This window comes from Oncorhynchus gorbuscha, linkage group LG09, assembly GCF_021184085.1.
Source record: "Oncorhynchus gorbuscha isolate QuinsamMale2020 ecotype Even-year linkage group LG09, OgorEven_v1.0, whole genome shotgun sequence".
NCBI classification, from domain to species: Eukaryota; Metazoa; Chordata; class Actinopteri; order Salmoniformes; family Salmonidae; genus Oncorhynchus; species Oncorhynchus gorbuscha.
The window spans coordinates 52,445,205-52,471,354 of record NC_060181.1 but is presented as its reverse complement, the minus strand read 5'-3'; the positions used below and the strand labels follow the sequence as shown (position 1 = coordinate 52,471,354).

Genomic DNA, 26,150 nt, shown 5'->3' with positions numbered 1-26,150 from the left:
CTAATCGGTGGACGTTTGCTAGCTGGCTAGCTGCTGGGCAGAGCAGTGAAGACTACGTTAGGACGACGAAATACGATAATTACGCAATTATCTTTGATACAAAGACGGCTATGTAGCTAGCTAAGAAGAAATTGCTAAGATTAGACAAATCAAACCGTTGTACTATAATGAAATGTAATGAAATGTAATGAAAAAGTTATACTACCTGCGGAGCGAAATGTGGATGCGAACGCTCGCTCCAACCCAGAAGTTACAAGTTTCTAAGAGCAACGTCAAGAGAATATAAGAGCAACGTCAACTCACCATCAGTACGACCAGGAATATGACTTTCCCGAAGCGGATCCTGTGTTCTGCCTTCCACCCAGGACAACGGAATGGATCCCGTTCTGCGACCCAAAACAAAGACCTCGTAAAAGAGGGAAATGTAGAGGTCTTCTGGTCAGGCTCCAGAGACGGGCACATCGTAGCATACTACTCACCCATGTCCAGTCTCTTGACAACAAGGTTGATGAAATCCGAGCAAGGGTAGCATTCCAGAGGGACATCAGAGACTGTAACGTTCTTTGCTTCACAGAAACATGGCTCACTCGAGAGACGCTAACGGAATCGGTGCAGCCAGCTGGTTTCTTAACGCATCGCGCCGACAGAAACAAACATCTTTCTGGTAAGAAGAGGGGCGGGGGCGTATGCCTTATGATTAACGAGACGTGGCATGACCACAACAACATACAGGAACTCAAGTCCTTCTGTTCACCTGAATTAGAATTCCTCACAATCAAATGTTGTCTGCATTATCTACCAAGGGAATTTGCTTCAATTATAATCACAGCCGTATATAATTCCCCCCCAAGCAGACACATCGATGGTCCTGAATTAACTTTATTTGACTCTTTGCAAACTGGAAACCACATATCCTGAGGCTGCATTCATTGTAGCTGGGGATTTTAACAAGGCTAATCTGAAAACAAGACTCCCTAAATTGTATCAGTATATCGATTGCGCAACCAGGGCTGGTAAAACCTTGGATCATTGCTATTCTAACTTCCGAGATGCATATAAGGCCCTCGCCCAGCCTTCTTTCGGAAAAGCTCACCACGACTCCATTTTGTTGCTTCCTGCCTACAGAGAGAAACTAAAACAAGAAGCTCCCGTGCTCAGGTCTGTTCAACGCTGGTCCGACGAATCTGATTCCACGCTTCAAGACTGCTTCTTTGACGTGGATTGGGATTGTCATGTTTTGTCATATATTGTCTTGTCCTTGTGCTTTCCCTTCTGTTCGTTTCCCCCTGCTGGTCTTATTAGGTTCGTTCCCTTTTTTCTATCCCTCTCTCTCCCCCTCCCTCTCTCTCTTCTCTCTATCGTTCCGTTCCTGCTCCCAGCTGTTCCTCATTCTCCTAACTCACTCATTTACTCTTTTCACACCTGTCCCCTATTTTGCACTCTGATTAGAGCCCTGTCCTTGTCGGATCCTTGTATGATGTTCGCTGTTCTGTGTCCTTGTCTCGCCCTGTCGTGTTTTGTCTCCTTCAGATGCTGCGTGTGAGCAGGTGTCTTAGTCTGCTACGGTCGGTGCCTTCCCGAAGCAACCTGCAGTCAATGGTCGAGTCTCCAGTCTGTCCTCGTTACTACGAGTGGATTTAAGTTTTTTCCTGTTTTGTTTTCTTCTTGATTTTTCCAGGATTATTACTTTTGTCATTTACTGGAATAAAGACTCTGTTTTCGTTAAGTCGCTTTTGGGTCCTCATTCACCAGCATAACAGGGATATGTTCCGCATTGCGTCCAACAACAACATTGACGAATACGCTGTTTCGGTGAGCGAGTTCATTGGAAAATGCATTGATGATGTCGTTCCCATAGCAACGATTAAAACATTCCCAAACCAGAAACCGTGGATTGATGGCAGCATTTGCGTGAAACTGAAAGCATGAACCACTGCTTTTAACCAGGGAAAGGTGACCGGAAACATGATCGAATACGAACAGTGTAGCTATTCCCTCCGCAAGGCAATCAAACAAGCTAAGCGTCAGTATAGAGACAAAGTAGAGTCACAATTCAACGGCTCAGACACAAGAGGTATGTGGCAGGGTCTATAGTCAATCACGGATTACAAAAAGAAAACCAGCCCCGTCACGGACCAGGATGTCTTGCTTACCCGCTTTGAGGACAATACAGTGCCACTGACACGGCCAGCTACCAAAACCTGCGGACTCTCCTTCACTGCAGCCGACGTGAGGAAAACATTTAAACGTGTTAACCCTCGCAAGGCTGCAGGCCCAGACGGCATCCCCAGCCGCGTCCTCAGAGCATGCGCAGACCAGCTGGCTGGTGTGTTTACGGACATATTCAATCAATCATTATCCCAGTCTGCTGTTCCCATATGCTTCAAGAGGGCCACCATTGTCCCTGTTTCCAAGAAAGCTAAGGTAACTGAGCTAAACGACTACCGCCCCGTAGCACTCACTTCCGTCATCATGAAGTGCTTTGAGAGATGAGTCAAGGACCATATCACCTCCACCCTACCTGACACCCTAGACCCACTCCAATTTGCTTACCGTCCAAATAGGTCCACAGACGATGCAATCTCAACCACATTGCACACTGCCCTAACCCATCTGGACAAGAGGAATACCTATGTGAGAATGCTGTTCATCGACTACAGCTCATCATTTAACACCATAGTACCCTCTAAACTCGTCATCAAGTTCGAGACCCCGGGTCTCGACCTCGCCCTGTGCAACTGGGTACTGGACTTCCTGACGGGCCGCCCCCAGGTGGTGAGGGTAGGTAACAACATCTCCACCCCACTGATCCTCAACACTGGGGCCCCACAAGGTTGCGTTCTGAGCCCTTTCCTGTAATCCCTGTTCACCCATGACTGCGTGGCCATGCACGCCTCCAACTCAATCATCAAGTTTGCGGACGACACTACAGTGGTAGGCTTGATTACCAACAAAGACGAGAAGGTCTAGAGGGAGGAGGTGAGGGCCCTCGGAGTGTGGTGTCGGGAAAATAACCTCACACTCAACGTCAACAAAACAAAGGAGATGATTGTGGACTTCAGGAAACAGCAGAGGGAGCACCCCCCTATCCACATCGATGGGACAGTAGTGGAGAGGGTAGTAAGTTTTAAGTTCCTCGGCGTACACATCACGGACAAACTGAATTGGTCCACCCACACAGACAGCGTCGTGAAGAAGGTGCAGCAGCGCCTCTTCAACCTCAGGAGGCTGAAGAAATTTGGCTTGTCACCAAAAGAACTCACAAACTTCTACAGATGCACAATCGAGAGCATCCTGTCGGGCTGTATCACCGCCTGGTACGGCAACTGCTCCGCCCACAACCGTAAGGCTCTCCAGAGGGTAGCATCAACGGGGGGAAACTACCTGCCCTCCAGGACACCTACACCACCCGATGTCACAGGAAGGCCATAAAGATCATCAAAGGACAACAACCACCCGAGCCACTGCCTGTTCACCCCACTATCATCCAGAAGGCGAGGTCAGTACAGGTGCATCAAAGCAGGGACCGAGAGACTGAAAAACAGCTTCTATCTCAAGGCCATCAGACTGTTAAACAGCCACCACTAACATTGAGTGGCTGCTGCCACCACACTGACTCAACTCCAGCCACTTTAATAATGGGAATGGATGGAAATTGATGTAAAATATATCACTAGCCACTTTAAACAATGCTACTTAATATAATGTTTACATACCCTACATTACTCATCTCATATGTATATGTATATACTGTACCCTATATCATCTACTGCATCTTTATGTAATACATGTATCACTAGCCACTTTAAACTTTGCCACTTTGTTTACATACCCTACATTACTCATCTCATACTGTATGTATATACTGTACTCGATACCATCTCCTGTATCTTGCCTATGCCGTTCTGTACCATTACTCATTCATATATCTTATGTACATATTCTTTATCCCTTTACACTTGTGTGTATACGGTAGTAGTTTTGGAATTGTTAGGTTAGATTACTCGTTGGTTAATACTGCATTGTCGGAACTAGAAGCAAAAGGATTTCGCTACACTCGCATTAACATCTGCTAACCATGTGAATGTGACAAATACATTTGATTTGATTTGACTGTCAAGATCTGTTTGATCCAGACACAATGCTTGCCTGATTACCTCTGGAGGTGTTCAGAAAGATCAGATCACAATCAGATGAAAATGCATTAGTAGTCTACACCTGTCTTAAAATGTGGGCACAATCAGAATGTGGACAATTTCAGGACAAAGGACGCATGTTAGCACATGTTTTATGCTGCTAAAATGTCGTGCTGCTGCCATGTTTTGTTGCAACTATGTTGTTGTCATGTTGTGTTGCTACCATACTGTATGTCTTAGGTCTCTCTTTATGTAGTGTTGTGTTGTCTCTCTTGTCGTGATGTGTTTAGAAAAAAAGTTTTATCCCCAGTCCCCGCAGGATGCTTTCTGCCTTTTGGTAAAGGTACATACCATGATAAAATCTCCCTATCCCTAAAATAGAATGTTAGGAACAATCCCATCCTATGTGTAAAATGCTACATTCCACGACAATCAGTACAATCAATAATTGATGTAACCTGTGAAGAGGACACACATCTAATTCAACACTGTTGACCTTCCTGAAATGAAAGCTAACAACATAAAGTTGTGGAATCCTGGTCCCGGAATGATAACATTCCCATTGCGCATATTTGGTCGCGCATGCAGACATTCAGAGTTTCCTGCTCCTACCTTACCCCCGATCTGAAAAAATTAGGGGAGAGGACAGGAAGAGAGGATTCCACACGCTTGGCTGTGGGGTGAACTGGGAAGTGCATCCCCCCCTCACCCCTCCTCTCCGTTGTCTCAATCTCGGTGGAATTTGTGTGGAATCCTGTAGTCTGGCAGTGTAGCCTTTATATGACCCTGACATTGACCACAACTCCTCCCGGTCAGCTCAGTTCAACTGTAAACATAACAGAACCTGGCCAGTGAGACCATATTGAAAATGTCTTGTCAGTGGTGTGTACAATTCAAAATTAAAGACTTTTCAACTTACCTGTATGGTATTTAAAATCTGTCAGCTGGACATGTGTATATAATTTGTGTGTGTGTGTGTACCAGTGAAGGCTGCTGAGATGGCTCATAAAAATGTATGGAACGCCACAAATGTAATGGCATAAACCATGTGTTTTATGTATTTGATACCATTCCACTGATTCCTCTCCAGCCATTACCACGAGCCCGTCCTCCCTAATTTAGGTGCCACCAATCTCCTGTGTTGTGGATGTGTTTAGTTATACTTGTGGGGAGCCTAAACCGAAAAAAAGGGAGTTTAGGGTTAAGGTTAGAATTAGTGTCTGGGTTAGGTGTTATAAATTAGGGTTAAATTCGTTTTTCGGGTTAAGGATAGGTAAGGGTTAGGTTTAGGATATGATTTTATAATAACTTGTGTCCTCCCACAAGGTTAAATAAGTCTGTATGTGTGTGTGTGTGTACGCGCGTGTGTGCCTGTGTGCGTGTGTGTGTGTGTGTGTGTGTGTGTGTGTGTGTGTGTGCGTGTGCGTGTGCGTGTGCATGTGCGTGTGCGTGTGTGTGTGTGTGTGTGTGTGTGTGTGTGTGTGTGTGTGTGTGTGTGTGTGTGTGTGTGTGTGTGTGTGTGTGTGTGTGTAGAAAAGACATCACCTGCCAATAGCACATAATTGGCAAGGTACTGATACTGTAACTCAGTTACTGTAACTCAGTTTTCTTTTAGTGGGGTAGACATATGGTAAAATAGCACATCCTTGTGTCAAGTCAGCTCCTCACCATCAATTATGGCCTTCAAGGTCCAAAGTTGTGGAAAGTTCCGATAGAAATATCTTATGTAGAACAAACATGCTTCTCTGACATTTAGAATAAAGAGTCATCATGTATCAACTGTAAGACAAATGTCATGACATTTCTATCTTCAATGTTCCACAACGCTGAAGCTCAGGTTTTCTTTTTCTATCTGATAGTTAATTGATCAACTAATTTCACTGATTGCTGGGAAGTTCACTCACCTGCGGCCCACTAGGCCCTGAATTGATGATAGATCCAAAAGTAAAGATCTGAAAATACACATTTCATCTCAGACAAATGTACCTGTTGTCTCTTTCCTCTTAAGAATTCATGTTTCCTCTTGAGAGTAACGTTATCTTAACCATAAATGTGAGAATCAACATTCGACAGCAATATTGTAGATCGGCCAAGGTCACTTTTCATGATATAAATTATTTATTTACATTACAGAAAAAAGACCCCACCAAGACAATGTAATAACTATTGGAAATAGACCCAGTAATACATAACCAAACAGAGCTGTACTGTAGTACCATAGATTCCTCTTAGTGACCTATACCACAGGTGCAAGGCATCACGTGTAGACCCCCTCCCGCCCCAACCCCCTGTTGGTTCTACCCCTAAAAACAACCAACATTCCCCCACGAACATCAGCTAGCCCACATCTATAGCCCCCCCCCCCCCCCCATTGTTTCCCCCATTCCCCATTGTTCAATTCCTCATGATCGGGGTCGGCGAGTTAGGGATTGCGCGACCTCCTAGATGCCGATCTAAGGTCAGTTTTGTCCCCCTCCCACCACCCACTCCCTTATAGTTAATTCAGGTTGGGATTGTAGGAAAGAAGGGTAAAACTGATCCTAGATCTGTGTCTATGGTGCAATTTGGACCCAGAGCAGAGCGGGTCTTAGGGTTTCCCCCATTGTGGGGAGGCTCAGTCAGATGAGGCGGGTGGAGGCGCGCATGGTGTTCTCTGAGCTGTAGTGGGTGGCGTTCTGCTTCTGCCGATTGACTCTGTTGCTCCGCGGGCACTTCCTGTCCAGACAGGAAGTGGAGTAGAGGACAGGAGAGGAGAGAGATAGATAAAGAGAGAGACAGAGAGACAGAGACAGAATGCTATGTAATTTGCCCTATGTTCAGTATCCAAGGCCTTGATGGTGAAACTCATCGTTTTTTTTTTCATTATAAAGAAATAGTTCTTATTTATTGAACCTCAGTTGGTTTAGTAGCTGGATTCGTCATATACTTGAAGATACACTAATTAAGCCAAGAAGGGCATTGGATTGCTTTAGAAATGCTTGTTATAAAAATAAGATAGCCTTCATTGCCACCTAGTGGAGTGGTTAATGACATGCATGTCCATAGAGAGAAGTGAGAAGTCTAAATGAAAACTGATCTGTCAACAATATATTACTACCAGATAGCACTTGTTCAATCCAAATAAATAAATCAAGTGGAAGAAATTTGCTAGGTTATTGAGTCTGTAAGAATCTAAAGGACAATGTTCCCTTTAACTGTAGTTAAAGGACTTCAATTTTTTAACAAAAGATGACTTATAATGCATTGTATTTAGGGCTGTAAAACTAATACAAATTTAAAAAATCCAATGAACTCACAGGAGTTGCAAAAATATTGCTTAAAGTGAGCTGTAATTAAGATGTTTCATACAAGAAAACAGAAATCCTGATGTCTTGATTTTGTCTAATGTAATGGTTAACAAAATTGGGTAAATTGAGAAAGAACACTTTATTTAACCTCAATGTCTATATATATTATGTATTTTGGATGTTTTTTGTGTTTTTTTCAACGCTTTCAGACAATTTGATTAATGGTGGATTTTTATTTCTTCCACTAAAATCACAAAAGATTAACTTTAGTTTAATGATTTACAGCCCTAATTATATTGCAACTCCTGTTGATTTTTCTACTTCTTTGATACATATGAAATGGTTGGAGCTATTATGTACTTCTTCAAAATATTCTGTACCACTTTCTATAATCTATAATGCTGTAAAACTAATACCCCTAGGGATTAATGATGCAAACCATTAAAAGCAGAATTCAGCAATTAACATTTGATTAAGCAGCATGGAATGGAGAACCTAGGGAGGATCCATTCTCATAATGAGGCACAACTTTGTCTATACACTTTGAACAAGAGGCTTTATAAATGAATGGTTATGTTATATATTCTTCCCGAAATACATAGATTGGTCTTCTGCCTATTATTTTGAAGATGTTTATCAACTGTACACATAGTATTTTCAATAATAATAAATTATAATATATTAAATTATATTTCTGCATTTAGAATACGGGAGAATTATGGGGGTGAGGGTGCTAAATAAATCCAAATGTACTAAAGGTAGAGAGTCGTAAAATGTGTGTGTGTGTGTGTCGTTTGCTATAGAAGCGATGTGAATTTGTTTAAACTGCATTGAGGTTTACAGGGAAATAAATTAATGTAATTGAGCTTCACAGACAGTCCGTATCTTTCTATCACACTTCTCTCTCTCTCTCATTCTCCGACTCGCCCTCTTCCTTTTCCATATCTCAGTCTCCTATTCTCTGTCTCTCTCTTTCGAGCTCCATCTGTCTTACTCCCTCTAATTCTTCCACTCTCTTCTAATGTCTCCCTCATTCATTTTCTGTTTCTCATTTTTCTCTTTATCTATCATTGATCTTTCTCTTTCACTCTCTCCCCCTGTTCTCTCTCTTATTTCTTACCTCTGTTTCTCCCTCTCTATTTGGAGGAGTTTCATCTTGGTGAAAGATTTAAAAACTTTATTAAATGTCATGTTTTGCATAGGTCAGCCTGAGGGCGGAAGGCTGCTGACTGAGTGGCTGAGTGGCAGGGTGTGTGTGGATTGCATGTGTGTGTGTGTGTGTGTGTGTGTGTGTGTGTGTGTGTGTGTGTGTGTGTGTGTGTGTGTGTGTGTGTGTGTGTGTGTGTGTGTGTGTGTGTGTGTGTGTGTGTGTGTGTGTGTGTGTGTGTGTGTGTGTGTGTGTGTGTGTGTGTGTGTGAGAGAGAGAGAGTGCACAGTGGGAGCAGAGTTCTTCTCCATCCTCCCTGTGGTGCGAGAGGTAAACAAGATGACCTTTCTGCATTCCCTCCACAGCTCCTGAACGTAACCCCCTATGATTGCACTCCCTCTCATCATGACATCCCAATGTGGAAAATTGATCTCTGTTTGTGTATGTACTGTATACAGTCATCTGTGGGAGTAGGTGGGCATGCATTCGTGTATAATGTAATGAGGTAATGTAATCTGTTTCCTGTCTCATGGATAGCAGTATGAATATTAGGATGCAATTGCTTTGGGCAAGTGTTTGTGTGTGTGTGTATGCACAGCATGTGAAAGTATATGCATAATGGTTGTGTAATGTAGTGGTTCTCAAACTCCTTTGGTTACTCAACCCCTAATCACCCCCTGTGGATGGCCAAGGTACCCTATGCGTGCTCACAGAAGTGTGTGTGCGTGTGTTTGCACAATGTGGTTGTGTATGTGTGCACATGCATGTGTATGCGTGTGTATACTGTATGTATGTGCATGTGTGTGTGTTTGTGTGTGTGTCCTACCTGGTAATACAGAGTACCACCACACAGATGATGGCCACCTGCAGAGCTCCGATGATGGAGGCGATGAGGACGTAGCGCAGCTTGCCAGAGCCGGGGACCACGTAGAGCACATTGAACTCCTTAGTGTCACAATGGGGCCCGCTGAAGCCTGAGTGACAGCTGACACACACACACACACACACACACACACACACACACACACACACACACACACACACACACACACACACACACACACACACACACACACACACACACACACACACACACACACACACACACACACACACACACACACACACACACACACACACACACACACACACACACACACACACACACAGGTTGATGTTAGTTTGTGTACATGTATGTGTGTGTGTTTTGTGCATGCGTGCGTGTTGTGTGCAAGTTTGAGGTCACCATAGTTTACAGGCTAATGTGTTTCTGAGGTTACAGGTGTGTGTGTCTTTAGACTGTATGTGTTTGAAGTAACTGTAAACTCCTGTTTATACCTGCTGCTAACATGCATCCTCTGTCCTGATTGTGTTCACATCCTGATTGTGAACACATTTTTAGACAAGTGTAGACGATCAAAAGAGACATTGTGATCTGATTGTGATCAGATCTTTCTGACCACCTCCGGAGGTAATCAGGCACACATTATGTACGGATATATATAAGTGTAGATGGATCTGGACAGTGAAACCATTGAAATCCTCATTATTCCGCCCTCTAAAATCATTGACAGGTGGCACGATTGACTAATAACAAGAAATAAATATAATTTTTTAAAGAATATCGATCAAATTATTTGCATATAGGGAGGTACCAGGAAATCTGGTCACAAATTCGAACACAGTGGGCGCATGAGAGACACATTTTAATGCCACCTGTAGACGCCTATCTGATAATGTGGGCACAATCAGAATGTAGGCAAGATTAGGACCGAGGATCAAGTTAGTGCCAGGTATAAACAAGGCTGTGTGTGTGTGTGTGTGTGTGTGTGTGTGTGTGTGTGTGTGTGTGTGTGTGTGTGTGTGTGTGTGTGTGTGTGTGTGTGTGTGTGTGTGTGTGTGTGTGTGTGTGTGTGTAGGAGTTATCTGGAGGACCACTGTCTCTGTGGGCCTGGTCTAAAAGCGGTACAATTTAAATCAGTCTAACCTTCTCTCTCTTTCTCTGGGGAGGTCATTACCTAACAACACCTGCATCACCCTGCTCTGCTCTGCTCTGCTCTGCTCTGCTCTGCACACACACACACACACACACACACACACACACACACACACACACACACACACACACACACACACACACACACACACACACACACACACACACACACACACACACACACACACACACACACACACACACACACACACACACACACACACACACACACACACACACACACACACACACACACACACACACACACCTATGTTCGCTATGCCAGAACAAACGAGTCGGTGGGACACAGTCAGTCTACTCTTGCATCCCCTCAACCTTCTCTACTTGTGTCTTTCTCCTTCTATATCTCTCTCGCCTTCTATATCTCTTTCCTTCTATCTCTCTCTCTCTCTCGATCATTCTATATATTTCTCTCTCTCCTTCTATATATCCCTCTCTCTCCTTCTATCTCTGTCTCTCTAATTTTCTCAAAACCACCCCTCTCTCCTGTCGATCTCCACTTTCCTTTCCCTTTCCTTTCCCTTCCCTTCCTTTTTCCTTTTCTCTTTCCTCACATCTCTTTCACCATAATGCAGTGGACTGGTGTACTGAGAGCCAACTGCTCACAGTAATGTCAAAGGAGAGTTACAAGTGGTCCCTAGACAATGATCTAAGATCAGTTTGGCAAATTTCTCCCCAATGGTTAAAATTAGGAATCAGCATTTGGAAACACTGATCCTCGATCAGCGGTTGAAAAGATAATCTTCCACCTCAAACCTTGAAGATGTATTTATCTATTATTATTTATTATTTCACCTTTATTTAACCAGGTAGGCCATTTGAGAGCAAGTTCTAATTTACAACTGTGACCTGGCCAAAATGAAGCAAAGCAGTGTAACACAGAGTTACACATGGGATAAACAAATGTACAGTCAATAACACAATAGAAAAATGTGTATACAGTGTGTGCAAATGCAGTAAGGAGGTACGGAAATAAATAGGCCAATAGTGGCAAAGTTACAATTTAGCAATTTACACTGGAGTGATATATGTGCAGATGAGGATGTGCAAGTAGAAATACTGGTGTTCAAAAGAGCAGAAAAACTAAAACAAATATGGGGATGTGGTAAGTAGTTGGTTGGATGCGCTATTTACATATGGGCTGTGTACAGCTGCAGCGATCAGTAAGCTGCTCTGACAGCTGATGCTTAAAGTTAGTGAGGGAGATATAAGTCTACAGCTTCAGTGATTTTTTCACTTCGTTCCAGTCATTGGCAGCAGAGAACTGGAATGAAAGGCAGCCAAAGAGGTGTTGGTTTTGGGGATGACCAGTGAAATATACCTGCTGAAGTGCTTGCTATGGATGGGTGTTGCTATGGTGACCAGTGAGCTGAGATAAGGCGGAGCTTTACCTAGCAACGACCTACAGATGACCTGGAACCAGTGGGTTTGGCGACGAATATGTAGCGAGGACGAGCCAACGAGAGCATACAGGTCGCAGTGGTGGGTAGTATATGGGGCTTTGGTGACAAAACGGATGGCACTGTGAGTGTTGGAGGCTATTTTGTAAATGACATCGCCGAAGTCAAGGATCGGTAGGATAGTCCGTTTTACGAGGGTATGTTTGGCAGCATAAGTGAAGGAGGCTTTGTTACAAAATAGGAAGCTGATTCTAGATTTAATTTTGGATTGGAGACGCTTAATGTCAGTCTGGAAGGAGAGTTTACAGTCTAGCCAGACACCTAGGTATTTATAGTTGTCCACATATTCTAAGTCAGAAACATCCAGAGTAGTGATGCTAGTCGGGCGGGCAGGTGCGGGCAGCGATCGGTTGAAGAGCATGTATTTAGTTTTACTTGTATTTAAAAGCAGTTGGAGGCCAAGGAAGCAGTGTTGTATGGCGTTGAAGCTCATTTGGAGGTTTGTTAATGCAGTGTCCAAAAAAGGGCCAGGTGTATACAGAATGTTGTCGTCTGCGTAGGGGTGATCAAAGAATCACCCGCAGCAAGAGCGAATTCATTGATATATACAGAGAAAATAGTCAGCCCGAGAATTAAACCCTGTGGCAACCCAATAGAGACTGCCAGAGGTCCAGACAAACAGGACATCTGATTTGACACACTGAACTCTATCTGAGAAGTAGTTAGTGAACCAGGCGAGGTAGTCATTAGAGAAACCAAGGCTGTTGAGTCTGCTGATAGAATACGGTATTTGACAGAGTCGAAAGCCTTGGCCAGGTCGAGGAAGACGGCTGCACAGTACTGTCTTTTATCGATGGCGGATTATTAAGCGCCTCAGATTAAGAGTGCTGATCTAGGATCAGGTCTCCCTCTGTCCACGTAATCCTATTCATTTGGATCTAAAAGGCAAAACTGATCCTAAATCAACATTCCCATTCATCAAAACACTACCGCCTCCATACAACAGAGGGTGCCAGAGACCTTCACCAATTTTCCCCATACAAGTTCACTATGACCACTATTCAGTATTCAGGGCCTGTAGGCTTGAAGAGCTACGGGTTTAGAGCTGTGTTGCTGTGAGGGGAGAGATGAGCAGAGACTAAAGCCCTGTGACTGTGACCGCAGCACAACCCCACTGACCTCACAGGTTAATGGGCTTGGTCTGCCCACAGGCTTATTACTCAGCCAGAGAGCTCGAAGGGGCACAGGTGATCATGGGTGTGTGTGTGTGTGTGTGTGTGTGTGTGTGTGTGTGTGTGTGTGTGTGTGTGTGTGTGTGTGTGTGTGTGTGTGTGTGTGTGTGTGTGTGTGTGTGTGTGTGTGTGTGTGTGTGTGTGTGTGTGTGTGTGTGTGTGGGCGGGCGGGGGATTGAGGTTGTGTGTGTCAGTATGTGATGGTATGTGTCCTGTGTGTATGCGTGTGTCAGTATGGCTCTTTGTGTGTGTGTGTGTGTGTACCTGCAGGACGGCACAGACAGTATGTTGGGGTATTCACACTCTCCGTGGACACAGTAGTTCTTGTAGTGCTCGGGACAGGGAATATACAACCCTATGGCCACCTCTCCTCTCTGGTCCGGCTTCTCTTCTACACACACACACACACACACACACACACACACACACACACACACACACACACACACACACACACACACACACCCACACACACACACACACACACACACACACACACACACACACACACACACACACACACACACACACACACACACACACACACACACACACACACACACACACACACACACACACACACACACATTCACACACAAAGTACAGAGCACAGAAGCAGTGAATGCCAGGGATAAAAAAAATATAGGATTGAAAGGGTAAAGGTGAGTCTCACTAATTTAGCATAATAGCGTAATTGCTGTCAATGACATTTATGAGCACTTATGCACTGTGTGCATTACTTTTTTCAAAAGTGCCATGTGGAATACACCCTAAGATGTCTAGTCCCGTCTGCTATTATTCACAGACCTGATACACACACATGTGCACCTACCTGAGTAGTCTTTCCTGGCATAGTGTCCGTCTCCGGCTTTGGTCCCTGTCATGATGTCACCTGAGAAGGTAGTCAGAGTAAGAGTGCTGATTAAGACCTCTTGCATACAAGGTCCAACCTTGTACAGTATGTCTATTCTTGATCTAACAGGGAAAACAGATCCTCAATCAGCACTATGAGTCATGCTAGAGACAAAATGACAGGCTAAAACACAAAAATGACCTTGAACCAGTAGCTAGGGTAGTAAAGTACTTCACTTCGTAGTTTCTTTCTAATTTCTTTCACCAATTCTCTCATCTATGAGTGTGTCAAGTGTGGTTTACAATATTTAAAAAGAAAATGATTATAATATAACTCTATGAAACAAAACAAAAATAATGACTTAAAATGTTCTAACAATATGTAGAGCATATATTTAGAGTATTGAGTGTTATAGGATCATGATTTATCCTATTCAAATTATCCAAACCAAAGGTTGGAATGCTGGATAACTGTTATAAAACCTTCCATACAATATAATACTATCTTTATTGATCCATTTGAAAATATGTATTTATTGCTGTCACAGAATTGCTGTGCTCCATTCAAACAAGAAGAAAAATATAGATTCTTGGTGAATGGGTTGCTGTTATAAAAAAACAAAATGATGGTGTTTTGTTGACGTGGTTATGTTGTATTGCTTTGACCTGGATTGATTGTTGGTCAAATTAAAATGATAAAGGTCCCAATTCAATTGGTTCGCTGATAAAGTATTCAAGGACAAATATGGCTCCACGTCAAAATTCTGTGAGAGGAGTTTTTGACAGTTGTAAGGAGTTTGAAACTTCCAAAACAGCACAAATATTCAGAATGAACTGGCAGTGCGGGTCTTCCTGTATCTTCAATTGATTGATCTGGGTCCTAAATGACTAAATATGAACATAGAAAGAGGTGAAGGAATAATAAGAAGAAGAAAACATTGGATTAAAATAGTGCTTATCAAAATGACAGCGTGTGTGTGTGAAGAAGAAGAAGAAAGAGATATAGAAAAAAGTTGTGTATAACAGTAGCTATATCACCTTGGCAGTGGCCAAGGTATTTAACCTCGATCCTCTCCTGCTTCTGACAAGACGCCTCCTTCACCTGGCAGGGGTTGTCATAGGAACGGCCATCTGAGGCGCAAACCGGGTTGAAGCTGATGTGGGAGCAGTCAATGTTACACACGCACCTGCCACAAAAAAATGATGGGACACATCAATAAAGAAGACAGCGATGGAGAATTGTAGTTGTAATTATTCAGTGAATCGCTGTTGTTGAGTGTAGTAGTCTGTGGTGTTAAAACATTTTTTACAGTAACTGTCAAGAGTTTGGACACACCTACCCATTCAAGGGTTTTTCTAGATTTTTTACTATTTTATACATTGTAGAATAATAGTGAAGACATCAAAACTGTTAAATAACACATATGGAATCATGTAGTAAGCAAGAGAGTGTTAAACTAATCAAAAGATATTTTATATTTGATTATATTTGATATTTGATATTCTGATTTGTCAAAGTAGCCACCATTTGCCTTGATGACAGCTTTGCACACTATTGACATTCTGTCAACCAGCGTCATGAGGAATGCTTTTCCAACAGTCTTGAGTAGGAGTTCCCACATATGCTAAGCACTTGTTGGCTGCTTTTCCTTCACTCTATGGTCCAATTCATCCCAAACCATCTCTATTGGGTTGAAGTCGGGTGATTGTGGAGGCCAGGTCAACTGATGCAGCACTAAATCAATCTTCTTCTTGGTCAAATAGCCCTTACACAGCCTGGAGGTGTGTATTGGGTCATTGTCCTGTTGAAAAAACAAATGATAGTCCCACAAAGTGCAAAACAGATTGCTGCACAATGCTGTGGTAGCCATGCTGGTTAAGTGTGCCTTGAATTCTAAATAAATCACAGACAGTGTCACCAGCAAACCACCCCCACGCCATCACACCTCCTCCTCCATGCTTCACGGTGGGAACCACACATGCAGAGATATCTCACATTTGGACTCATCAGACCAAAGGACAGCTTTACACCGGTCTAATGTCCATTGCTCGTGTTTCTTGGCCTAAGCAAGTCTCTTCTTCTTATTGGTGTCCTTTAGTAGTTGTTTCTTTGCAGCAATTTTGACCATGAAGGCCTGATTCACGCATTCTCCTCTGAACAGTTGATGTTGAGATGTGTCTGTTACTGGAACTCTGTGAAGCATTTATTTGGGCTGCAGTTTAAGGTGCAGTTAACTCTAACAAACTTATCCTCTGCAGCAGAGGTAACTCTGGGTCTTCCTTTCCTGTGGCTGTCCTCATGGTCACATACAAGTGTTTAGCAGATGTTATTGCGAGTGTAACAAAGTACTTGGGTTTCTAGCTCAAACAGTGCAGCAAAATCTAACATTTTCAGAACAATACACACAAATACACATATATTTGAATTTAATAGAATACAGCATATACACTACCGTTCAAAAATGTGTGCTCATCTAGAAATGGCCTTGTTTTTGCACATTTTCTGTCCATTAAAATAACATAAAATTGATCAGAAATACAGTGTAGGCATTGTTAATATTGTAAATGACTATTGTAGCTGGAAACAGAAGATTTTTCATGGAATATCTACAAAGACGTACAGAGGCCCATTATCAGCAACCATCACTCCTGTGTTCCAATGGCACGTTGTGTTAGCTAATCCAAGTTTATAATTTTAAAAGGTTAATTGATCATTAGAAAACCCTTTTGCAATTATGTTAGCACAGCTGAAAACTGTAGTCATGATTAAAGGAGCAATAAAACTGGCCCTCTTTAGACTAGTTGAGAATCTGGAGCTTCAGCATTTGTGGGTTTGATTACAGGCTCTAAATGGCCAGAAACAATTAACTTTCTTCTGAAACTCATTGGTCTATTCTTGTTCTGAGAAATGAAGGCTATTCCATGCGAGAAATTGTCAAGAAACTCAAGATCTCATACAACGCGGTGTACTACTCTCTTCACAGAACAGCTCAAACTGGCTCTAACCAGAATTGAAAGAGGAGTGGGAGGACCCGGTGCACACCTGAGCAAGAGGACAAGTACAGATGCAAGTCCTCAACTAGCAGCTTCATTAAATAGTACCCGCAAAACACCAGTCTCAACGTCAACAGTGAAGAGGTGATTCTGGGATGCTGGCCTTCTAGGCAGAGTTGCAAAGAAAAAAACATATCTCATACTGGCCAATAAAAAGAAAAGATTAAGATGGTCAAAGGAACACAGACACTGGACAGAGGAAGATTGGAAAAAAGTGTGTTCAGATCACAAAGAAGAACATGAGACACAGAAACATGAAAAGATGCTGGAGGAGTGCTTGACGCCATCTGTCAAGCATGGTGGAGGCAATGTGATGGTCTAGGGGTGCTTTGGTGATGGTAAAGTGGAACAGGGTAAAAGGGATATTGAAGAAGGAAGGCCATCACTCCATTTTGCAATGCCATGCCATACCAAATGAAATAAAATACAACTTTTATTTGTCACATACACATGGTTATCAGATGTTAATGCGAGTGTAGCGAAATGCTTGAGTTCCTCTCAGCTGCATGTAATAAAACTTGAGATTTCCTGGGGTAACAATGTAAGAAATAGTACATAAAAAAACAAAATACTGCATAGTTTCCTAGGAATGCGAAGCGAGGCGGCCATCTCTGTCAGCGCCGGAAGTGCTCCCTGTGAACGGCGCTTAATTGGTGCCAATTTTCTCCCACAACAGGACAATGACCCAAAGCACAGCTCCAAACTATGCAAGAACCATTTAGGGAAGAAGCAGTCAGCTGGTATTCTGTCTACAATGGTCACAGTCACCGGATCTCAACCCTATTGAGCTGTTGTAGGAGCGGCTTGATCGTATGGTACGTAGGAAGTGCCCATCAAGCCAATCCAAATTGTGGGAGGTGCTTCAGGAAGCATGGGTTGAAATCTCTTCAGATTACCTCAACAAATTGACAACTAGAATGCTAAAGGTCTGCAAGGCTGTAATTGCTGCAAATGGAAGATTCTTTTGACGAAAGCAAAACACAATTATTATTTCAATTAAAAATCATTATTTATAACCTTGTCAATGTCTTGACTATATTTCCTATTCATGTTGAATCTCATTTCATGTATGTTTTCATGGAAAACAAGGACATTTCTATGTGACCCCAAACTTTTGAAAGGTAGTGTACATTTGAGATGAGTAATGCAAATTATGTAAACATTATTAAAGTGATCAGTGTTTCATTATTAAAGTGGCCAGTGATTTCAAGTCTATGCCTATAGGGCAGCAGCCTCTACGGTGCTAGTGATGGCTATTTAACGGTCTGATGGCCTTGAGATAGAAGCTGTTTTTCAGGTCCCAGCTTTGATGCACCTGCACTGACCTTGCCTTCTGGACGATAGCGGCGATACAGCCTGAATGGATGCTCTCAATTGCGCATCTGTAAAAGCTTGTGAGGGTTGTAGATGCCAAGACAAATTTCTCTAGCCTCCTGAAGTTCTGTGTGGGTGAACCATTTCAGTTTGTCAGTGATGTGTACACCGAGGAACTTGAAGCTTTCCACCTTCTCCATTGCAGTCCTGCCGATGTGGATGGGGGGATGCTCCCTCTGCTGTTTCCTGAAGTCCACGATCAGCTCCCTTGTTTTGTTGATGTTGATAGAGAGGTTATTTTCCTGGCACCACATTGCCAGGGCCCTCACCTCCTTCCTGTATGCTGTTTCGTAATTGTTGGTAATCATGCCAAATACTGTTGTCGTCTGCAAACTTGATAATTGGTGGTTGAACAGAGAGTACAGGAGTTGAGCACGCACTCTTGTGGAGGTGTTTTTTCCTACCTCCACCACCTGGGGGCGGCCCGTCAGGGCTTAATGAGCTTAATGATGAGCTATGAGGAAACTATGGTGTTGAATGCTGAGCTATAGTCAATGAACAGCATTCTTACATAGGTATTACCCTTGTCCAGATGGGATAGGACAGTGTGCTGTGCAATTGCATCGTCTGTGGATCTATTGGGGCGGTAAGCAAATTGAAGTCGATCTAGGGTGTCAGTTAAGGTAGAGGTGATGTGATCCTTGACAATTCTCTCAGAACACTTAATGATGACAGAAGTGAGGGCAACTGGGCAATAGTCATTTAGTTCAGTTACCTTAGCTCTCTTGGGTACAGGAACAATGGTGGCCATATTGAAGCATGTGGGGACAGCAGACTGGGATAGGGAGAGATTGAATATGTCCGTAAACACTCCAGCCAGCCGGTCTGCACATGCTCTGAGGACGCGGCTGGGGATGTCATCTGGGAAGGCAGCCTTGCGAGGGTTAACACGTTTAAATGTCTTACTCACACCGGCCACGGAGAAAGATAGCCCACAGTCCTTGGTAGGGGGCAGCGTCGGAAGCACTGTGTTATCCTCAAAGCGGGAAAAGAAGTTGTTTAGCTTGTCCGAAAGCAAGACATCGGTGTCCGCACGACTTGCCTGGTTTTCCCTTTGTTGTCCGTGATTGTCTGTAGACCCTGCCACATATGTCTCGTGTCTGAGCCGTTGAATTGTGACTCCACTTTGTCTCTATACTGACGTTTTGCTTGTTTGATTGCCATAAGGAGGGAATAACTACACTGTTTGTATTCAGCCATATTCCTTGCCATGGTTAAATGTGGTGGTTTGCACTTTCAGTTTTGCGCTAATGCTGCCATCTATCCACTGTTTCTGGATGATAGCGCTTGATGGTGTTTGCGGCTGCACTTGAAGAAACTTTCATATTTCTTGAAATGTTCTGGATTGACTAGCGTTTATGTCTCAAAGTAATAATGGGCTGCCGTTTCTCTTTGCTTATTTGAGCTGTTCTTGCCATAATATGAACCTGGTCTTTTACCAAATAGGGCTATCTTCTGTATACCACCCTTACCTTGTCACAACACAACTGATTGGCTCAAACGCATTAAGAAGGAGAGAAATTCCACCAATTAATTTTTACAAGGCACACCTGTTAATTGATTACCTCATAAAACTAGTTGAGAGAATGTCAAGAGTGTGCAAAGCTGTCATTATCGCAAAGGGTGGCTACTTTGAAGTATCTCAAATATGTTTAACACTTTTTGGGTTACTACATGATTCCATGTGTTATTTCATAGTGTTGATGTCTTCACTATTATTCTACAATGGAGAAAATAGTAAAAATACAGAAAAAAACTTGAAAGAGTAGGCGTGCCTAAACTTTTAACTGGTACTGTGTGTGTCTGTGTGTAACGGCGTTCTTCGTTTGTAGAAAGAGAGTTGGACCGAAATGCAGCGTGGTGGTTACTCATGTTTTTAATGAAACAATCGCGATACATGAAATAACTTCTACAAATACAAAACAACAAACGGAACGTGAAATCTAACTACAGCCTATCTGGTGAACACTACACAGAGACAGGAACAATCACCCACGAATACACAGTGAATCCCAGGCTACCTAAATACGGTTCCCCATCAGAGACAACCAGAATCACCTGACTCTGATTGAGAAGCGCCTCAGGCAGCCAAGCCTATACTAGACACACCCCACTCAGGCGCAATCCCAAATACTACAAACCCCAATATGAAAATACAATATATAACCCCATGTCACACCCTGGCCTGACCAAATATATAACGAAAACACAAAATACAATGACCAAGGTGTGACACTGTGTCTGTGTGTGTGCGTGTGTATTCATTCTGGCTTCATATGCATAAAACAATTCAGCTTGTTTATTTGTGGTAGTGTTTACCATTTTGTCCATGACTTTGACTTATGAATGTTCTTCGCCCAGCAGACACCCCTCCAACCATACATGCTTTATCTATTCATTTGCTGTATGCAGAGTAGAGGTCGACCGATTAATCGGAATGGCTAATTAATTAGGGCCGATTTCAAGTTTTCATAACAATTGGAAATCGGTATTTTTGGGTGCCGATCTCCGATTTTTTAAATTCTTTATTTTATTTATATATACCTTTATTTAACTAGGCAAGTCAGTTAAGAACACATTCTTATTTTCAATGACGGCCTAGTGGGTGGGTTAACTGCCTTGTTCAGGGGCAGAATGACAGATTTTCACCTTGTCAGCTCAGGGGATCCAATCTTGCAACCGTACAGGTAACTAGTCCAACGCTCTAACCACTGCACTCCACGAGTATCCTGCCTGTTACGCGAATGCAGTAGTAGCCAAGGTAAATTGCTAGCTAGCATTAAACTTATCTTATAAAAAGCAATCAATCATAATCACTAGTTATAACTACTAATCCAGTTTAGCAGGCAATATTAACCAGGTGAAATTGTGTCATTTCTCTTGCATTCATTGCACGCAGAGTCAGGGTATATGCAACAGTTTGGGCTGCCTGGCTAATTGCGAACTAATTTGCCAGAATTTTACGTAATTATGACATAACATTGAAGGTTGTGCAATGTAACAAGAATATTTAGACTTAGGGATGCCACCCGTTAGATAAAATACCAAACGGTTCTGTATTTCACTGAAATAATAAACGTTTTGTTTTCAAAATTATAGTTTCCGAATTCGACCATATTAATGACCAAAGGCTTGTATTTCTGTGTGTTATTATGTTATAATTAAGTCTGATTTGATAGAGCAGTCTGACTGAGCAGCAGCAGGCCCGTAATCATTCATTCAAACAGCACTTTTGTGCGTTTTGACAGCAGCTCTTCGCAAAAACAGTGCTGGTTATGACTTCAAGCTTATCAGCCTAATGGCTGGTGTAACCAATGTGAAATGGTTAGCTAGTTAGCTGGGTGTGCGCTAATACCATTTCAAAAGTCACTCGCTTTTAGATTTGGAGTAGTTATTCCCCTTGCGCTGCAAGGGCCGCGGCTTTGAGGAGCGATGGGTAACAATGCTTCGAGTGTGGCTGTTGTCGATGTGTTCCTGGTTCGAGCCCAGGTAGGGGTGAGGAGGGGGACGGAAGCTATACTGTTACACTGGCAGTGCCTATAAGAACATCCAATAATCAAAGGTATATGAAATACAAATGGTATAGAGAGAAATAGTCCTATAAATACTATATTAACTACAACCTAAAACCTCTTACCTTGGAATATTGATGTCTCATGTTAAATGTTAGCTTTTTTACATGGCACGTGTTTTGCATGGCACACATTTTTACATGGCACATATTGCATATTGGCACATATTACTTTCTTCTCCAACACTTTGTTTTTGCATTATTTAAACCAAATTGAACATGTTTCATTATTTATTTGAGGTTTTATTGATGTATTATATAAAGTTAAAATAAGTGTTAATTCAGTATTGTTGTAATTGTCACTATTACAAATAAATAAAATAAAAAAATAGTCCGATTAATCGGTATCGGCTTTTTTGGTCCTCCAATAATCAGTATCGGTATCAGCGTTGAAAAATCATAATCGGTCGACCTCTAATGCAGAGTTCAACAGAGTTCAAGTGAAGGTCAAGCAAATCATAGAGAAAGCAGACTGTATTGAAATCCTCTCTGATGGGTGGTAGAATGTTTGTGGGCAAGGAATAATTAACTACATTGTCTCCACCTCTCAACCAGTATTCTACAAGATCACAGACACATGGGACAACAGACACAATGGTCTCTACATTGCAGATGAGCTGAAGGCAGTCTTCAATGACCTTGGACCACAGAAGGTATTTGCTCTGGTGACAGACAATGCTTCAAACATGAAGGCTGCTTGGTCTGAAGTGGAGGAGTCCTACCCTCACATCACGCCCATTGGCTGTACCGCTCATGCATTGAATCTGTTCCTCAAGAACATAATGACACTGAATTCAATTGATATACTCTACAACAGAGTCAAGGAAATGGTTAGGTATGTGAAGGGTCATCAAGTTATAGCAGCAATCTACCTCACCAAGCAAAGTGAGAAGAATAAGAACACCACATTGAAGCTGCCCAGCAACACCCGTTGGGGTGGTGTTGTCGTGATGTTTGACAGTCTCCTGGAGGGAAAGGGGTCACTCCGAGAAATGGTCATATCACAGCCTGCCGATATGGACAGCCCCATAAAGAGGATCCTCCTGGATGATGTATTTTGGGAGAGAGTGGTAAGTAGCCTGAAAATCCTGAAACCTATAGCAGTAGCCATTGCATGGATTGAGGGAGATAATGCCATCCTGTCTGATGTTCAGACTCTGCTCGCAGATGTAAGAGAATAAATCCGTACTGCCCTGCCCAAATGACTGTTGCTCCAAGCAGAGGAAACTGCAGTTCTAAAATACATCAAAAAGCGTGAATACTTCTGCCTGAAGCCTATACATGCCGCAGTGTACATGTTGGACACCAAGTATGCTGGCAAGAGCATCCTGTCTGGTGCAGAGATCAACAAGGCCTATGGTGTCATCACTACCGTGTCTTGCCACCTTGGCCTGCATAAGGGCAAGGTTCTTGGCAGTCTGGCGAAATACACTTCCAAGCAAGGGCTTTGAGATGGAGATGCAATATGGCAGGTGTGCCAACATATCTCAGCCACCAGGTGGAAGGGACTTCGTGGATCTGAGGCTCTTTTCCCTGTTGCTTCCATCATCCTCCAAATCCCACCAACATCAGCCACCTGAGAGCGCAACTGGTCCTTGTTTGGGAACACACACTAAAGCACACCAAAACAGGCTGACAATGACAAGGGTTGAAAAATTGGTGGCTATCATGGCAAATTTGAGGCTTTTTGAGCCTGAGAACGAGCCATCCTCAACAAGGTTGAAAAATGACAGTGAAGATGAGGCCACAGATTCTGATGTTCAAGAGGTGGACATTGAGGAGGTCCAGGGAGAAGAAATGGAAGTCTGACAGGAAGACATCCAAAGCTTTAGTTTCTAGACTATCATTTTACAGATGTATGTTGAATTTTTTTAAATCAGATGCAATGAATCAGTGGGGATCATTCAATATTCCCTTTCTTTTGTTGTTCAGTGAAATCATCCAATGTCAAGAGTCAACTCATTTAATTAAAGTTCAATTTGTAAATAAATAGTTTTTTAAATATCTATTGGAAGGATATAATCATTTGCAATTATTCTGTCTCTCAATATAATATGGATATGTATCCACTGCAAAAAAACATCAACATTTAAATGGTGTTAATATTAATTTGCATATATTTCCGTTAATTCCCAAATATTCCCGTAAATTCCCACAGAAAGTTTCCCCCTCTGAATATTCCCCAAAATGTGCACCCCTATTAAATATAACAGTGCATTGTTTTTCATTATTTCCTTTTAAGCCTTTCTCAAACCATACCCCTAACCTTAACCACTCAGAAAGAATACCTAAACGTATCCTTTTGAGTTGTTTCTGCTTTAACCCTGTAACCACTCAGAATTAACCCTGTAATTACTCAGACTTAACCCTGTAACTACACGGAATGAATGGGTAAAAAAAATGATATGAATCTAGAATAATGTCAAATTTTGAAGGGAAACTGTGAGCTCTTTTTGGAAATTACACCAAAATTGCAGTCTCTAGGCAGTTCTTGCTGAGTAGCTCTGAACATTAGACACTGTAATTATAAAACTGTCATTATTCTCTGCTCCTTTTCTATTTTCCCCTGGCCCAGAGCACTGGCCCTGCTTTACAACCTGCTCAATTTAAATAGTGCAAACACACACATAATCACAAACAGACAATCTCATACATAGAAGTATAGATATGCACACTGTGTAATGAAATGCATGACCTAGACGCACACACACATGCACACACTCGCACTCCCAAACAAACACATAACGCATACAGAATACTCCTTCTATTATTACCGCACACACACTCACATACACACACACAGAGACACACACACACACCCAGAAGTGACAAGTGCTTTCAGAGGCTTGCCATCCCGAGTGGCCGTCTGTGGCGGTCATCAAGGATAATGTCTGTAGGCCATACATTGTTTATGGAGCCTCTCACCTTCTCCACAATAGGCACTACCACTGCAATACTGCACTGCGTCAACACACACACACACACACACACACACACACACACACACACACACACACACACACACACACACACACACACACACACACACACACACACACACACACACACACACACACACACACACACACACACACACACACACACACACACACACACACAACACACACGCAACAGTGCACACACAGATACACCCACCCACAAATATACACGTAATATGTAAAGGTAATAGGATCTTTGAATGTGTGTGTGTGTTTTTACTTAGCTTTTGTTATTTTTCAAAATGTTTTTACATTTTTAAGGACCCTTGGGAGACTAGCCCTTGGTGGGCTAAAAGAGATGCTAATACAATGAAATAAAATCACACACCTACCAACATATATCGACAGGGAGGGAGAAAAATCAGAGATGGAGAAAGAGAGAGTGTCTGGGTGGGTGTCTACCAGAGTGTATGTTTATTGGTGTGTCTGTGTGTGAAGAGCACTTCTTAGTAGGATGTGTCTTATTGATTTGTACAGTGCCATGTGATTTCCCCTCTATCTAAACTCAATGATTTACTGCAGGATTCCTGTGAACATGTTCTCTAAAGGCAACTTCCAGTCACGCAAACACACACACACACACACACACACACACACACACACACACACACACACACACACACACACACACACACACACACACACACACACACACACACACACACACACACACACACACACACACACACACACACACACACACACACACACATAAACAAATGCACAAGGAGGCATGCACACACACACACAATGCACACAGAGGCACACACAGGCAGGGACAGACGCTCTCATACACACACATTCGGTAGCTAGACCACTCTGCACCCGTCCCCAGCCACTTCTACATTGTACAAAGCCACAGCTATATATGCTATTGCTGTTAAATATAACATTCGTTTTTATAATCCCCAGCCTCATATTTCAGAGTATCCTTCTAAAGGACTAAGAGACACAGACAGAGGAAGGGAGGATTAGAGAGAGAGAGAGAAATAAAAAGAGAGAAATATAGAAAGGGCGAGAGGGAGAAAAAATGGAGGGAACAGAGGCAGTGAAGCTTGTTTGAGGCACTGAAGCGGGAATC

General features: G+C 42.7%; 1 protein-coding gene across 1 annotated transcript in view; it reads right to left on the bottom strand.

Annotated features, from left to right (window-relative positions):
• Window positions 1-6,495: 6,495 nt before the first annotated feature.
• The window catches only part of LOC124043745 (tomoregulin-2-like), a 196,510-nt gene continuing 176,855 nt past the window's right edge, over window positions 6,496-26,150 (bottom strand). Inside the window, exons 6-10 of the mRNA XM_046362669.1 lie at window positions 15,110-15,258; window positions 14,052-14,111; window positions 13,484-13,610; window positions 9,397-9,555; window positions 6,496-6,851 (exon numbers count right to left, since the gene is read on the bottom strand). Coding sequence (XP_046218625.1) covers window positions 6,755-6,851; window positions 9,397-9,555; window positions 13,484-13,610; window positions 14,052-14,111; window positions 15,110-15,258 — 592 coding nt within the window. The 3' untranslated portion in view covers window positions 6,496-6,754. The remainder of the gene's footprint in view (window positions 6,852-9,396; window positions 9,556-13,483; window positions 13,611-14,051; window positions 14,112-15,109; window positions 15,259-26,150) is intronic.